This window comes from Bombina bombina, chromosome 1, assembly GCF_027579735.1.
Source record: "Bombina bombina isolate aBomBom1 chromosome 1, aBomBom1.pri, whole genome shotgun sequence".
Lineage (NCBI taxonomy): Eukaryota > Metazoa > Chordata > Amphibia > Anura > Bombinatoridae > Bombina > Bombina bombina.
In genome coordinates, this window is record NC_069499.1 from 800,000,349 (window position 1) to 800,017,867 (window position 17,519).

The 17,519-nt window shown below is 38.7% G+C and overlaps 1 protein-coding gene and 3 non-coding genes across 4 annotated transcripts in view; 2 read left to right on the forward strand and 2 right to left on the reverse strand.

The window, feature by feature from the left end:
- The first annotated feature begins 10,000 nt into the window (after positions 1-10,000).
- Positions 10,001-17,519, forward strand: part of LOC128661106 (vomeronasal type-2 receptor 26-like) — a 57,962-nt gene continuing 50,443 nt past the window's right edge. Inside the window, exon 1 of the mRNA XM_053715285.1 lies at positions 10,001-10,124. Coding sequence (XP_053571260.1) covers positions 10,104-10,124 — 21 coding nt within the window. The 5' untranslated portion in view covers positions 10,001-10,103. The remainder of the gene's footprint in view (positions 10,125-17,519) is intronic.
- TRNAL-CAA (transfer RNA leucine (anticodon CAA)) lies at positions 12,038-12,146 on the forward strand. Its single transcript has 2 exons — positions 12,038-12,075; positions 12,101-12,146. It is a non-coding gene; the product is annotated as a tRNA-Leu (tRNA).
- TRNAR-UCG (transfer RNA arginine (anticodon UCG)) lies at positions 12,436-12,508 on the reverse strand. Its single transcript has one exon. It is a non-coding gene; the product is annotated as a tRNA-Arg (tRNA).
- On the reverse strand, positions 13,261-13,353 carry TRNAI-UAU (transfer RNA isoleucine (anticodon UAU)). Its single transcript is given in 2 exon segments — positions 13,261-13,296; positions 13,316-13,353. It is a non-coding gene; the product is annotated as a tRNA-Ile (tRNA).

Below are 17,519 nucleotides of genomic sequence, written 5' to 3' on the forward strand. Positions count from 1 at the left end.
TGGCCGAAACATGTCAGACAACTTTTACTAAATTCTGTTAAGCTTTTTTTAAATTGGACCATTAAAGTTTGGATTTTTGATTAAATGTGTTAAAATGAATCTCTAAATTAAAAATAGATATCCAGTTCAAATATGTAGGCCATTGTTCATGGACCAAATTAATATATCAAGATCTAAGATCTCTAGGAGTGTCTGATTTGTTTACTCATATGGATGATATTTATGTATTGTGGTTAATGGTAATTTCTTAGGAAATATATTTTAACTGTAAAAGTACTTCCTGATGAATAGGTTGAGAAACACTGGCCTAAGGCACTAGACTCAAGTGCCAGTCTCTTCCCTGCCTGAGTGTTCTGGTTAACCATATAAAATCCCACTTTTTATTTTTTTTAGTTTATTTTCTTCAATTTAAAATAAAAATGCTTAAATGATATAAGCAACAAAGTGATAATATTTTTCATATAATTATATGATACAATTACAATGAAAGAAAACATGTCCTAACAGACATTTTAACTGCAATATTTATTAAAAATTAATCTATTTGTAGACTTGACTCAAAGTCATATCTTTGCATTTATTTAGGTCTGTTGTACATAACATATACATATTGTGGAATTTCATTTTAAAATCCAATATCTAGTCGCTGTACCTTACCATTTCCACTCATACTGAGTAAGAATAAGACAGAACTAAATTACATTAACTGTGTATCTCATGTAATACAGGTGATATATATCACATACACCTTACTTACATCTACATAATATTTTCCTCTGGCTTTAATATTGACACTAAACAGGTCATTGTTCTTTGACCTGTGCGCCTATTACTAATCTTTTCACCCACACATTTTTCCAAAATCAGAAATAGGACATTGGTAGGTGGGGACCTATCAAATATCCTTATTTCAGGTATTGGGCTGCCGGCTCGTTTACAAATAAATATACCACTGTTCTTGGGGGGCACACCTAGCGCTGATCCTTCTAGCTCTCACTTCTCAGCTTAACTGCCAGGGTGCTAGTACAGGATAAAGGTAACAAAAACTTGCACTCGTTGGTCTTTTTAAACACACTTTTTACTGTGAAAAAATAGTGACGTTTCGGGGACAAAGTATCCCCTTCCTCATAGGAAGGGGATACTTTGTCCCCGAAACGTCACTATTAGGAAGGGGATACTTTGTCCCCGAAACGTCACTATTAGGAAGGTGATACTTTGTCCCCGAAACGTCACTATTAGGAAGGGGAAACTTTGTCCCCGAAACGTCACTATTTTTTCACAGTAAAAAGTGTGTTTAAAAAGACCAGCGAGTGCAAGTTTTTGTTACATATATATATATACATATATATATATATATATATATATATATTTAAGTCTGTTAACATTTTCTTTACTTCATTTAAAGTAACAAAAAAAATGTTTTGATGAGTATCCCTAATGCACTTACATATAAAATGGATAATGATGATTTAAAGTGATGGTAAACTTTCCCATTTTTAAAATCAAACCCGTAATGTTAGTGATATTTTAGATGAAGTTTAATTAATCAGTTGTAACAAAGATGCGCTATAACTTACTTTTTAATATAGATATAAAATTCTAATACCCTGCACTCCTCCACCCACTTCAAAAGTAAATTTTTCTGTGAGCTAACGGTTTGAATTGTTCTTCAATCAGCGCTCTAGCTACAACAAAAGTGCCATATGGGGAGAGCGCTGATTGGAGAACAATTCAAACAATTAGCTCACAAAAGAATTGACTATTGAAGTGAGTGGAGGAGTGCAGGGTATTTAAATTTCATATCTACATTAAAAAAAGTAAGTTACAGCGCATATTCATTACAACTGATGAATGAAACTCCATCAAAAATATCACTAACAATCCAGATCTGTTTTTAAAAAGGGGAAAGTTTACCATTACTTTAACAGAACATTAAACTCATAGCATATACAATATCTGTAATTAAAAACTACATTGCAAAAATAGCTTTAAAATCCTTTAACGCTCCCATTTTGTTACTCCAGTTTACAAAGTTTTGTGAAGGAAGAACAGTTCACCTCTTGAATAGCCTCATTTGCTTTGGCCAATTAGGAAACAAATGTAAATGAGCTTCTTCTCTGAGCTAACCAATAATTTCAGGTAAAGTTCTCCATTCTTAAGTATTATGGAGGTACCTTTTAGAGCTATTGTACAAAAAAATACATATAGTTGTAATGTTTTATTTTCCTAGAAGTGATGGTAAATCTTAGCATTTTTGAAACACTAGGACTTACTAGTGCTATAAATAAAGGGGACTTTCAGTCATGAAGTATGAAGAACTTCATGCTTAAAGTACCTTTATTTGCCCATGAGTTTATGCCAAGCTCCAGCCGCCCACAGCAAAACACTATTTTCTCAATGAAGTGACGTTTCCACCTCTTAGCCAATAGCGTGCTAGCTGTTCTGCATTATTCTATATGGCTAACACACTATTGGCTAAGAGGTGACAACATCACCGTATTGAAAAAAGGAGGCACTCAGCTGGGTATATACTCGCAGGCAAATAACGGTACTTTCAGAATAAAGTTTTTTTTATACTTCATGAATGAAAGTCCCCTTTATTTATAGCACTAGTAAATCCTAGAGTTTCATGAACTTTTGGATTTACCATCACTTTAATTACAGATTTTACAGGAATGTTAATAATTGCATTTAATGCGCCTTTAAATGGTGGTTTTAAATTGGATGATTGGCTGATTTGGAAAAAATATCCACCAGTAACAATGGAATCTTGGAATCTAGATCAATAATAACTAAACTAAATCAATACATTTCCCCTGTACACTGCTATTAAAAAGTCATGATATCGGAAGGCGGAGCCGAGCCAACCACCAGCATGGCCGCACTTATGTGATGCTCCGGGCAGTTTCCCCTTTTAGGGCATATTAACAGGGACTTCCAGACCCAGGTTCGGCAGAAAAGATAACATATGGACACAGCAACGCTTAGAGAATAAAAATATACCGGACACGGACACTGAGCACCCCAGATCACGGATACCTAACAGCTTGGGAACGGGTGAGACTGTGCAGTGAAGCGCCATCTTAACTTGAGGAGTGCGCACCGCTCCAAACAAACTCAGCGGGTAAGAGCAGGGGGGCTTAAGCAGACACAGCGGCCATCCAAGAAACAAACAAACTCCCAGCCTAACATAATAAAAAACACCACAGAGCTCTTACTGACAAAGAACGGCTCAGAGCAGTCGCGCCGAAAAGTACCCACGTGGCCTCCACATCACCCCTACCTAGGCAGCACCGCTCCAAACTAACACAGCGGATAAGAGCAGGGAGGGCATAAGCGGTCACCACGACCATCCAGGGAGCAGGTAAACTCCCAACTCATCACAAAAGATACCGCTAGGCCCTTACAGACAGTGAGGCCTCCTCTCCACCCCTATCTGGGTATAGACAATACATCCTGCACACTGAGGCAGTGAGACGGCTTCACAGGTCACAGGTGAACACACACAGTATTACAGGAGCCACTATTAACACTCAGCTTTATCTACTTAATATAGCTATAAAACCCAGGCGGTGAACGCTCAGACAGCCACTAAGACAACTAAATCTAAACTACCTCAAGTGCAAATAGCCCTCTGCTAGACATAAACAACAGCTCAGACAGCAAAATAAGCACCACAATGACATCTAAACGCCTGCCTAAAGGAGACAAGACAAATAAAACAACTGCATTATCATCCACAAAATTAAACACATTCTTCAAAACAGTGGACACAAGTACCACGGTATTACCTAACTCCCCCAGCTCAAATGACAGTATTCAAGATGAAGACACAGATACAATACACTCAGATCCTAATACTCCTCTTACTAAAGCAGACCTACAATCCCTGCCAACAAAGGAGGACTTTGCATCTTTCATGAGTCAAGTTAGCCAACTTATTAAGGAAGGTCTTGCTGATGTCAAAAAAGACGTAACAGATTTGGGTAACAGAGTACTCCAACTAGAGGAGCATGCAGAAGAAATATCTGAACCGATAAACCTACACTCCATGCAGCTACAATACCAAGCTGAGGAAATGAAACAAATGCAGATGCAAATAGAGGATTTGGACAACCGCGGCAGACGGCAGAACCTTAGAATAAGAGGAATATCTGAGAACATCCAAAATGCCTCTATCCCACAATACCTACAGGACCTGTTCACTTTTCTCTTAGATGATGAAGAAGCATCTAACATCTCTTTAGACAGAGCTCACAGAGCACTAAAGCCTAAGCCCCTGCCAAAAGCACCACCGAGAGATATCATACTTCGTTGTCACAACTATAAAGATAAAGAAAAGTTACTTACAGCTGCCAGAAAGAAAGCGCCAATCCACAAAGATGGTGATAATATACAAATCTTTGCAGATCTCAGCCCGCTCACTCTCTCAAGGCGGCGAAACGTCAAATTCCTCACTACTCACCTACAAGAACACAACATCCCTTACCGCTGGGGATTCCCTTTCGCAATTAAGGTAGTTAAAGACAATAAAGAATATACGTACAAAGATCTAGAGGACCTGCATCCCTTCTGCTCTCAACTCCACATCCCACCGCCAAAACAAATACCCCAACTGACAGAACAGGAAGAAAACACCTTTCCTACAGAACTCTCCCTCCCAAAATTGCAGAGACAAAAGTGGACCACCATTTCAAAGAAGCGCAAAGTGGCTAATACTTCATCCCGCAGATCACCAACTCCCACTATAGAGCCATCCTGATGAACTGCCTCTGCTTGTCAAAGGATAAGTCCGCCTGACATATCAGGCCCACAAGACCGTACCGTTCTGAGATGAACTCTCATAAGACTTTCACTTAATAATCTGGAACTCCCTCTATTACAGATCATTCCCCTAGCCCTGAGAGGGGACATTGAGGTTATAGTATAACTGCTTTCCCTCCATTGCTCACCTTCAGGAAAGGGAATCACCTTTCTGATCCTAAGTTTAGTCTAAGTTTTTGTTACTTGAATGTGTTCTCCTTCTCCTTTTTCCTTTTCTTCTTTTCTTCCCTTTAACATTGAAATGTTTTCTCATGTTAATCAATGTTTTTTATTGTTCCGTTTTAGTACTTCTGCGAGGTATCACCGGTGCACATCTCCTTCAAGGGACATCGTAAATCTACTTAAACAGCATCTACAATCGCTTACCACACAAAACACCAGGCAACTACACCCTCAGCATAGATTAACAGCCCATGGTAAGACATCTTTCTCTAACACTTTAGCTACCTGTATCACTCAAGACAACCATGACCTCTAGACTATTAAAAATAACCACACAAAATGCCAAAGGACTGAATTCACCCACCAAGAGATCAGTAGCCCTGAATTGGTTCGCCAAACAAAAATGTTCTATAGTCTTTGTTCAAGAAACACACTTCCCACAAACAGAGGAACCTAAGTTTTCCAATAAACACTTCCCGCTGAGCTTCTTTAACTCCCACGAAAAAAATAAAAAAAATGGAGTAGGTATCCTCCTACACAACTCCCTACCCTTTAAATTGCTCCGCAAGATAACAGACAAGGAAGGCAGAATACTCATATTAGTTGGTCTTATTTACAATAGACCTCTCACCCTAATCAATGTCTATGCACCTAACACGAATAAAAATAGATTCTACAACAAACTCACATCAATGCTTAATGATTCCAGAAAAGGTATAGTAATACTGGGGGGAGATCTAAACGTCGCTATGGACCCTACATTAGATACCACATCAACTAACACAAACAAATCGCCACGCCCCCCTAATTCAATATATAAATGCTTTAGCCAACTGGGACTAGTCGACACTTGGAGAACACAACATCCTGCTCAGAGAGGCTACTCCTTTTACTCCCACCCCTGGTCCATGTACTCCAGGATCGATTATCTATACCTCGATCAATCCAGCCTTTCCTTACTAGCGGACACGGATATTGTACCAACACCATGGTCAGATCACTCGATGATCACCATGACAATACATTGGCCTGACTCCCCAATACACCCCTTTGTGTGGAGGCTAGACACCTACCTATTACACTACCCTCCAACAACACAAAAACTCACGACCACCTTAACTGAGTATTTTAACCACAACGCCATCCCTGAGACACAACCACGCAGTGTTTGGGAGGCTCATAAAGCAGTGATCCGTGGAGAGTGTATTAAACACAAAGCCTACATTAAAAAACAACACAATACCTTACTAAACACGCTGACTAGCAAGCTATACACACTAGAGCTACAACACAAACACTCTCCTTCAGACCGACTTACGCTAACAGCCCTGACCTCCGCCAGAAAAGAACTCAATACCCTATTATATTCGGAAGCCCAGAGGAAGGCTATATCGCTAAAAAAAAAATATTTTTACGAGGGGAACCGACCAGGTAAAATTCTCGCAAACATTTTAAAAGATAGAAATACCCTCACGCATATTCACAAACTTAAAACCAGACAAGGGAATATAATTCTAGACAGCAAAGACATAGCTTCCCACTTTCAAGCCTTCTATCAGCAATTATATAACCTACCTACAAATGCATCCCCAGCCCATATACAAGACATGAGGACTTACATAGATTCGGCTGCCCTAAACAAATTAACACAGACACAAGCTTCAAATCTAGAGAGTCCCATCACCCTGACAGAGATTTTGAGAGCTATTAAAGAACTTCCCGTTGGCAAAAGTCCGGGACCTGACGGACTTCCCAATCAATATTACAAAACTTATTGCCCAATCCTGGCCCCACACCTACTTAAACTTTTTAATTCACTAGACAAAGGTATACAACTTTCTGACGACTCTTTATCCGCCCACATCTCAGTAATCCTGAAACCAGACAAACCACAAGAAGACCCAGGTAGTTATCGGCCTATATCTTTGCTCAACACAGACATTAAGATCTTGGGAAAAGTTATAGCTAACCGTTTAAACTTAGTACTCCGAGACATCGTGCACACAGACCAGGTGGGATTTGTGCCGGGCCGAGAGGCCAGAGACAACACCCTCAGGGCACTGACCCTTATGGAATATGCAAAGAGCAACAATATTGAATCGGTCTTAATGGCCATAGACGCAGAAAAAGCATTCGACCGGATAGATTGGCATTTCTTATTGGAAACCCTAAAAAACATAGGATTCGGCCCAAAAATTATTAACAGAATTTTCAGTTTATATTCTCACCCAAATGCAAAAGTAAAAGTCAATGGTACCCTCTCAGACACACTCCCCATACGCAATGGCACACGACAAGGATGCCCCTTATCTCCAATTTTATTTATCTTAATGATGGAAGTATTGACATCCCATATTCGTAGAAATTCAAACATCAAAGGAATATCATTTGGCCATCAAAACTATAAAATAGCCGCCTATGCGGACGACCTCCTGTTTTCGGTTTCTTCCCCTCACACATCTATCCCAGAAATTTTAACTGAGCTAGACAGATTCGGACAATATTCTAATTTCCTTGTCAATAAACAAAAATCTGAAATTTTAAACATTACGCTTACAGACGCCCATTTCCAATCCTTATCTGCAATATGCCCACTAAAGTTAAAAACTGACACAATTAAATATCTAGGGATTTACCTCTCTCCCATCCAGACGACACTCTTCGACAGAAACTACAACGCTTTACTTATCAACACGCAAAGGGACCTTAAAACATGGACCAATAAGCCTATATCTTGGTGGGGACGAATACAAGCTATAAAAATGACCACACTCCCTAGAATCACATATATTCTCCAAACACTACCACTGCACATCCCCCGATGGTACATGACGCGACTGCAAAACAGCCTCAATTCGTTTGTCTGGGGAAAATGTAGGCCTAGAATCAATAGAGACACAATGTACAGACCAATTACAGAGGGTGGACTAGGCCTTCCCAAAATTGAAGAATACTATCAGGCAGTGACACTCCAAAGGATCATGGACTGGCACAAAAAACAGGAATGTAAGGCCTGGGTTACATTAGACTCTCATATACTTAAAACACCACTAGTACATGCCCTATGCTGGGTACCGAATGAACTCAGACCTCCACAATGCCGACAATTAAACATACATAAACAGCTATTTAAGAACTGGGACCACATAGTTGCCACTAAGACACACATCTCCTCTAGTAGATCCCCCCTTTTCCCTATAGTGCTGAATGTCGAGATGGTGGGTGGGCTAGACAAAGGGTATCAAAGACTAACCGAATGGGATTATACTATCCCTTTATTCAATTTTATTGAAGCAGGCAAACTTCTAGAAAGGGATAAATTGACTGATCTAGCAGACGGCAAATTCACGAACTGGTTAAAGTACGCACAACTACACCACTTCGTACATACCTCCCCGTTCAAGACCGACTTCCTTAGAAAACTCACAGCATTTGAACAAATATGTCATGGGGGCCTTATACCACGTGGCACACTATCCATATCCCGTAAACTTCTCATTAAAAACCATACTGACTCACTGCCACCCTTTACCACTAGATGGAACCTAGACCTTGCAAGTCACATAGACCATGACAAATGGGTACACATATTCAGTTCGGTTAAGAAATCCTCGACATCAGCAGTGATATTAGAACTTAATTTTAAAATTCTCCTCCGATGGTACTTAACCCCATCAAGGTTAAATAGCATATACCCGACTGTGCCAGACAGATGCTGGAGAGAATGTGGTAGCCGTGGTAGCTTATTGCATATGTGGTGGCAATGCCCCAGAATTCGTCCTCTCTGGAATGCAGTGGAGTTGCATTTTAGGCAAAGCATATCCACTGACTTCACACTAACCCCACACATAGCTTTGCTGAACGACCTACCCAAATTGACTTGCCGCCTTAAATTATTAGTGTTACAGATTGGCCTTAACAGTGCTAGGAAATTAATAGCTCGTCACTGGAAAAAACCCATGACTATCTCTAAATTAATGTGGTTAGATGAAGTAGAAGACCAGCTATCATTAGAACAATATGGCTACCTCTGCCGCAATAAAATGGACACCTTTCTGAATGCTAAGTTCATTTGGCAAGAATCACTTCACAACACACCCACCGCCTAGACAGTAGCAACATTCCCAGACAATTCTTACTTACCAGATAATGAGCTGTAAACACACTTATACCATGGGCTGAGAACAATAGACTAAAGAATTGATACCATATTCACTTACCCTATTCATACGATGAGATACACCGGTGGTTTACCTATCTTGCAGAAAATAATAATATGCACTGTATTTACGAATACTCGTACAGCGAGACTCAATCCAGATAATGAAGATACCTTGCAGAACCAGGAATAGGACCAAATGTTAAACTTTAATCCCCCAGTTTGTTTGTTATATTATTACTCCCCCCCTGATTATTCAATTTCAGTCCCAGTGAGCCAGACGACTACCATACTTTTCCTGCTGATATTAAAGGCCCACGAGAAGAACCTGGACAAGAGATGACGACCTATCCTTATCTAAAATTAAAGTCAGCATGATAGACATTAACTTAAAATTGTTCCATTGCAATGTTGTTCTTTACAGTACTGACGTGTTGATGACCAGAAAAGATTGTTATCACTAAAATCTTTAATAAAAATAATAAAAAAAAAAAAAAAAAAAAAAAGTCATGATATCTGCCACACAATATATTCAGAGCCAGATTGGGCAGCCGGGATACCGGGAGAAATCACGGTGGGCCACCGGCCGGCAGCTCAGCTGGGCTTGCTCAGCTGCAGAGACTGTCTGAGAGCAGCACATTTTTGATGCGATATGGGCGGCTGATTGTTTTGTGACCTGATCAGTGCGGCTGTTGGGCCGCCACTAATTCCCTTTGCTCCGCCCACCATTACCGAACACACTGTGAACCTGTATGCAGTAGCCCAGCCCTGTGAATAGTTGAACTTATTTGGCAATTTGCGTGTGTAGCTCATGTCAAGTAAGTCCGTCCTGTCATGTAGCGCTAGTCTGACTAAGTCACAAGTTTTTGCTGCTATTTCAGTGCAGCTGAGCTCCCTGACTCCTGGTCAAGTAAGATTGTGTCTGCGGCTGTCGTCAGTCTAGATTGAGAAAGTTGGGATGCTGGTCATCAGAAGGAAAGTAAGTGGCTATGTTACTAACTACTTACTTAGTCAAAGAAAAACATGCCATTTTTATTGTCTGTCAGTGTCAGTCAGTGTGAAATCTGATTATCTGAAGTTGGGACGTCTGGTTGCGGCGGCGGCTGCTGCAGCATCAAAGCAAGGGGGGGGACTCTGTGAGTGACCCATACATGTGGCATCAAGTCGCAGTGTCAAAAGAGGTCAATGTTTTGATTTTCTAGGCATTTTAATTAGCCACCTAATGATGCAGACATTTAGGTCAGATTGTATCTGCATGGCCCTCTTTGCTTGTAGTCTCGTATAGTAAGTGAAAAAAGCATTGCAACCGCCTCTCTGCCTAGTAACTTCTCACAAGGCTGGCACCCTTTTTGTATTAAATTTTAATTATGACCTCTTAAAGAAAGTGTAGTTGCTATTATCTAACCCCAGAAAGGTTCTCTGAATTGTTTGCTGGATTTTCTAAATGGATAGATGTTGTAGAGATAATAAGATGTATGTAACCCCAATCTATTACTCCAGTCAATATTGTAGTCAGCTACTGTCTGGCTAAGCAAATAGTTTAAAGCACTAAAATATTACTAATTATGATACAACAATCAAATATGTTTTAAATATTATACTAATATGTTTTATAATATTTTCTTTTAAAATTGATATTATTTTTAGACTATGCATCTGTTAATTAGCATATTAAATAATCCTATACTCTGAAAGTTTTAGTTTTGAGGGGTCATGTGGTGTGTGTATGTTTTGTGCCTGCATGTATGTGTGTCGGTTTGTATGTGTATGTTTGTGTCTGCATGATGTATGTGTATGTTGTGGTGTGCGTCTGTATGCATGTGTATACAGTGTGTCTGCATGTATGCAGGTGTATGTTGTGTGTCTGCATGTATGTGTATGCTGTGTATGTGGTGTGTCTGCAAGTGTGTGTATGTCTGCAAGTATTTCATTTGTGTGTAAACTGCCTGCTTAACTCACAATATTTTTATTTTCTATTACATATACAGTATATATGTATATGAGTTGAAGGAAAAACTATCTAGAGCATAGTTGGCTGGCTTGGAGGGGGCGTGGCTAGGTCGGAGGGGCGTGGCTAGGTTGGAGGGGGCAGGGTTGGGCTGGTCTATACAAATTTCCAGGGCTGGTCTGATTTCCCAGTCCGGCCCTGAATATATTATACTAAAAGAACAATAGTTAAAATTACTATCATATTTTTTATTAAAAATCGGTAACTGAAAAATATAAATCAGGAAATTTGGTCTAAATTAATTTAAAAAAATAATCAACATATTATTTCATATTTTTTAATGATGAGATAAACCAAGAGCATTAAAATCTGGATATTTAGTAGTAAATAATAATTTGCATTAATAGTTTGCCTTTTAAAGCTGTATTAATCCACTTAATAAAATAAAAATCCAATGAAATGTCATATTATTAAAACTGAACTATATTGAGGCACCATTATATATTTAAAAATATATATAATAATAATGATTAATTGTACTTTCAATTAATATAAATAAATCTATTTTGCATTTTCAAAATCTGATCTTAGAAAATATATTATTTATATATAGGGGAGCTGAATAAAGTTTCCAAAATCTAGTTTTCGTAAAGTTGTTTAACAATTTAATTAACATTTAGACAGGGTGATATTTTTACACTCCATTTTAAGTGTGATTTTATTGAATTATTGTGTGATCTAGAACAGATTTCAAATAGTGTGTCACAATGTCTTATAATATGTCTTGACAATTCTGTCTTTATACACCAGATGTGGGCTCCTAACTTTTTATGTTATTTCAATACATTGTCATCTGTCACAACTAATATTGTCCAAACTAAAAATATTATTTTGTGTGCACTGCAAAACAGTTTAAAATGTTAGGTTCATGAAAGAAGCTGTATGTCAGGATGGCCGAGTGGTCTAAGGCGCCAGACTCAAGAGGCAATCTCTTCCCAGGCTGGGTATTCTGGTCTCCGAATGGAGGCGTGGGTTCAAATCCCACTTCTGACAAAGATTTTTTTTTTTTTACACTTTAGTTTCTTAAATTTGATATACTTTAATTCTATACAAAAAGTGTTAAATATGTATAATAAATTAAACAATTACATTTAATTAAAGCATTGTTGCTTATTTTAGTTATACTGCATGTCCTTACAGGCATAAATTTAATATCTAAAAGGAACAGAAAAATGTATTTAAAGATACAGATTTTTAAAGGATATAATTGTTCTAATGTTCATAAGTCTCCATGTAAAATACTGTTGTATTAAGAATTAAAAAAAAAAGTTGTTAAAAATTTCGACCACGAAGGGACTCGAACCCTCAATCTTCTGATTCGAAGTCAGACGCCTTATCCATTAGGCCACGCGGTCACCTGATTCTTTGTGGCATGACTGTGTATATAGATACATACATACATACATACATGTATAGTTGGCATTTGTGCAGATTATATAAAATGTATCTAGAACCAAATATTAAGAAAACTGGTTACTTATATGCAAGAATTAAAAAGAAATAAAAGAATTTAGATTAAAAGTTGACAAGTTACATTATCCTTAACAAAGGAATAGATGCAAAAGGTTAAGCAGGATGTAAAAGATTATAAAGTAAACTGTCAATAAAAAGTCACAGTAAAAGAATAGTGTGAGAGTAGCTTATCATTATTTATGGATAAACATGGAGGTTTTTATTTAAAGGGCTATGAAACCCCAGAAAAATTATTTTGTGATTCAGACAGAGCAGACAATTTTTAAAACATTTCCAATTTACTTCTATTATCAAATTTGCTTCATCCCCATTATATTCTTTGTTGAATAGATACCTAGGTAGGCATCTTGAGCACTATAAGGCAGGAATTAGTGCTGCCATCTAGTGTTCTTGCAAATGAATAACATTCTTGTAAAATCGCTGCCATATAGTGCTCCAGAAATGGGCTGGCTTTTAAGCATATGTCACTGCTTTTAACAAAAGATACCAAGAGAACTAAAAAAAATTGATAATAGAAGTAAATTAGAAAGTTGTTTAAAATCACATGTTCTGTATAAATTATGAAATAATAAAATTGGGTTTGATATTTCTTTAAAATGCAACCATTTGTATAGATCTAGACCAAAAAAACCTATGCTCCAGGTGAGGCTCGAACTCACAACCTCGGCATTGCTCACTAGTTACTGTCTTATAAGTACCGCGCGCTAACCGATTGCGCCACTGGAGCACTACAAACTCAATTTTCAAACACCCTAAAATAAATAAAAAAAGTATTTTTTTTATATTATATTTTTATATCAATGTATTTTTGAGAATTTAGAAACTATATTAATGTAAAATATTTTTAATTACAGGGGTGAGCAGCATTTTGAGCTATATGTATATCACACACATATCATTATATATAATGATGTTAAAAGACAATGTACTGTAAAAATGTGGTCCCCTTAGCTGCAGATTACTTACTATATGGAAAATTGCTCTTTGGCGGTTAATTATTTTTTTGTATTTGAAATTGCTGATTTTCCTCATTGAAACCATCAACCATTGTTCTCAAAGACAAATCAATCTCTATACACCAGATACTGGGTACTGAAATGTTAATTACATGCCGAGGTTCAATTAGCAAAACCAGCAATCCCAGATTCAACAATATATCCCAACCCCACTCTGAGATTAATTTCTAATGCTGTCTCCTGCTTGCGGTAGGAAGGCACCCTTGCCCCCCGTGGAGATAATGGAGTCCAGGCCTGGACCAAATAAAATCTTTACCTTAAAGGGGAGGGAAAGAAGTCTGAATTCAGAAGTCATATCCGCAGACCAGAACTTTAGCCAGAGCGCCCGACGGGCCTGAACCGAAAAGTCAGAAGCCTTAGCATTTAGGCGAATAATCTGCATGTTTGCATCACAGATAAAAGAATTAGCAATTCTCAAGGCTTTAATTCTTTCCTGGATAACGTTGAGGGGACCCTCCACCTCGATCAATTTCGATAAGGAGTTGCACCAGTAGGTAGCTGCTCCAGCAAACGTGGCAACGGCCGCTGCCGGTTGAAATAAATATCCCGTATGTTGAAACATTTTTTTTAGATGAGTTTCCATCTTCTTATCCGTCGGCTCTCTGAACGATGAGCTATCCTTCAGCGGGATAGTAGTACGCTTGGCAAGCGTGGAAATAGCGCCATCCACCTTTGGGACGGAACCCCACAACTCCAATTGAGAGTCCGGGACCAGGAATAATTTTTTAAAGGAAGACGAAGGGGAAAAGGAAGATACAATTCTGTCCCATTCATTCTTAATAATGTTCGCCATCTTTACAGGCACAGATAAAGTTAAAGGCACTACCCTGTCCTCGTAATCTCTGTCTAATTTAGGAATCAAAGGTTCATCAGGCAACTTGGCCTCTGGAACCTCTAATGTAGACAGGAATTCCTTTAGAAGAAAACGTAAGTGTTCAATCTTAAATCTAAAGGCTGGTTCCTCAGCAGCAGGAGGCTTAGAGGCAGCAGACTCCGTCCCAGAAAGTTCACACTCTGAAGCCTCAGAGTGCGACTCATCCTCAGATAACTGAGACAGAACAGAGAAATCCAATAAATTACATGATGACCCGGAGCAGGAGAGCTATGTTTCACCTTTCGCTTGCATTTAGCAGGGCGAGGTAAAGCACTGAGGGCCTCAGACACCGCCGTTCTTAACTGTGCAGTAAAATCTGATGGTAAAAGGCCCCCTCCAGATGGAGGATTAAGTGTGCTACAGGAAGCTGCATGTGTAGAAGGAGATGAATGTTGGGTATGAACCTCATGGGACAGCAAATCCTCAGAGGTGGACGGCTCAGTGGTACTAAAGAGGTTAACCTTCTTTGACCGAATAACGTTGTCAAGGCAGGGGGAACATAGTTGAGAAGGCGGGCATACCAAGGCCTCTTCACAATATAAACAGGTATTGCTATTTGGAATAGAGGGAGTACCCTCCAATATCTCAGAATCCTCCATAGCTTAAGCTAACGACAGCAGAACACAGAAAATAAACAATCTTTATTTCTCAAAAAACAGCACCTTTATACTCCCAATGGCTGGGGCACTCACCACCTCCTAGACCCAGACAATGCAGAGAAATAGCATCTTCTCTGACAGCCAGCTCGGTCAGGAAAGGGGAAGTGAAAGCGAGACCACTGCCGGTCACATGGTGCGCAAGGCAGGACCGCCGCTGCTATGAGAAAAAGTGCGCCAAGCTTCAAGCTGTGCAGCGTTCAAAGTGAAAACCTGTGTGTTCCAGCCACATAACAAACAGCCTATGAGCCCAATAAAATCTCACACATAAAGCAGCATAAAATCAAAGCATCACATTTGTTTAATCCCCACTGTTCAATAATCCCCCTCAGGAGATATCAACCCATGATTCTATAAAGATGAAAGGAGCCATACTGTGACCCTGTCTTCTAGCGTTTTCAACATATGTAAAAATGTAAACAATCTTAGCAGAATCCATGCTGTGGAACAGAAACACAGCCTCTCAAGTGTGACAGTCTTGTAGAATCACTCCTGACATGGACTTGAGTAAGAAAACAAGCAGGCAGTGAAACTCGTCAACACTGATTGCATAGAAGCTGTTAGCAGGCAGTCTGGGTGGGTTCGCAGAAAGACTCTCCCTGCATCTCCAGACTCTAACTTTCATCAATGCTCTCACTGAGAGGCTGACAAGACTACTTAAAACTCCAGTCCCATATCGAAGGGCAGATATCCTTCCTAAGGAACTACTCTGAAATCTTCTGGCACTTCTCTGCCGTTCTCCTGTGACGAAAGGCAAAGAATGACTGGGGGATGGGAGAAGTGGAATAGATATTTAAGTCTTTAAATGGGGTGTCTTTGCCTCCTCCTGGTGGCCAGGTTCAGTATTTCCCAACAGTATGGAATGATGCTGTGGACTCTCCTTATATTAAGAAGGAAATCAGCTATTTTGAATGACAAAACAAAGGTAAAGTAGCTGTTTGTAAAGAACTTAATAGGACATTAAACACTAAAAAAAAATGCTAGATAGTATGATGCATTCAAAGAAAAGATTAGTCCGAGGAGAACATCTAGATGTATTTTAAGTTTCATTAGCTATTTAAATATTGACAAAATAAGTGTAGAGTTTAGTGTCTATAAAACAATGTGAGCTGCCATGTTGTAACTTAGGTTACCTTCTCTGCTGTGGCCAATTAGAGACAGTTATAAATAGGTCACTAGAGTGTGCAGCCAATGGCTGTGTGGAATATAACTGTTCTTCTGCACTTCCATTTCTAACAGGAACTGAAAAGCTCACAAATTTAAGAATGGAATTATATTAAAAGGGGGCAAAATAAATAATAAACGTATATATTGTAGACATTATATATACAGTATATATATATATATATATATATATATATATATATATATATATATACTGTATATACCCACACACACACACAATTTATCATTTTGTTTTACAGCTCAAAGTGTTTAGTGTCCCTTTATTATACTCCAGCAGGTAAAATGGATCACTGAGAACACCTTAAGCAGGAAAATTGTACATTACAATGTCTCTTTAAAGTGATGGTAAACTCACTTAAGTTAATTTACATAGTATGAAAGCACTTTTAAATATATGCATATTGATGCTAGTATTTTTATTACACACACACTATAGTTATTGTTATACCCATTTTTATGCACCTCTGTTCCCTGCTTCTATACTGCCTCCATATCTGAATTTTATATGCTTTAGTTTGACAGGCAGCTGTTGCATCCAATAGGAGCTGCACCATACGCCCTATGTTACCTATTGCCAGCACGCTCCCGTGCTGGTAACTTCAAGCCGTATCTGTTTGAGGTAGAATTGCGCAAGTGCAGTTCACTACGCTCTTTGCGCTGCTTAAACAGTGAATCTGCTTCACCGTAGAAATTCACTGTTTGCTGCAGGGACAAGATCGGCACATGTGTTTGCTTTTTTTTTTTTTTTGCGAGTAAGCAGTTCTACCTCAGACAGATGCGGCTTGAAGTTACCAGCACGGGAGCGTGCTGGCAGTAGGTAACATAGGGCGTATGGTGCAGCTCCTATTGGATGTAACAGCTGCCTGTCAAACTAAAGCATAAAAAAATTCAGATACGGAGGCAGTATAGAAGCAGGGAACAGAGGCGCATAAAAATGGGTATAACAATAGCTATAGTGTGTGTGTAATAGAAATACTAGCATCAATATGCATATATTTAAAAGTTCTTTCATACTATGTAAATTAACTTAAAGGGACACTGAACCCAAAAAAAATTCATGATTCAGATAGAGCATGCAATTTTAAGCAACTTTCTAATTTACTCCTATTATCAATGTTTCTTCGTTCTCTTGCTATCTTTATATAAAAAAGCCATCTAAGCT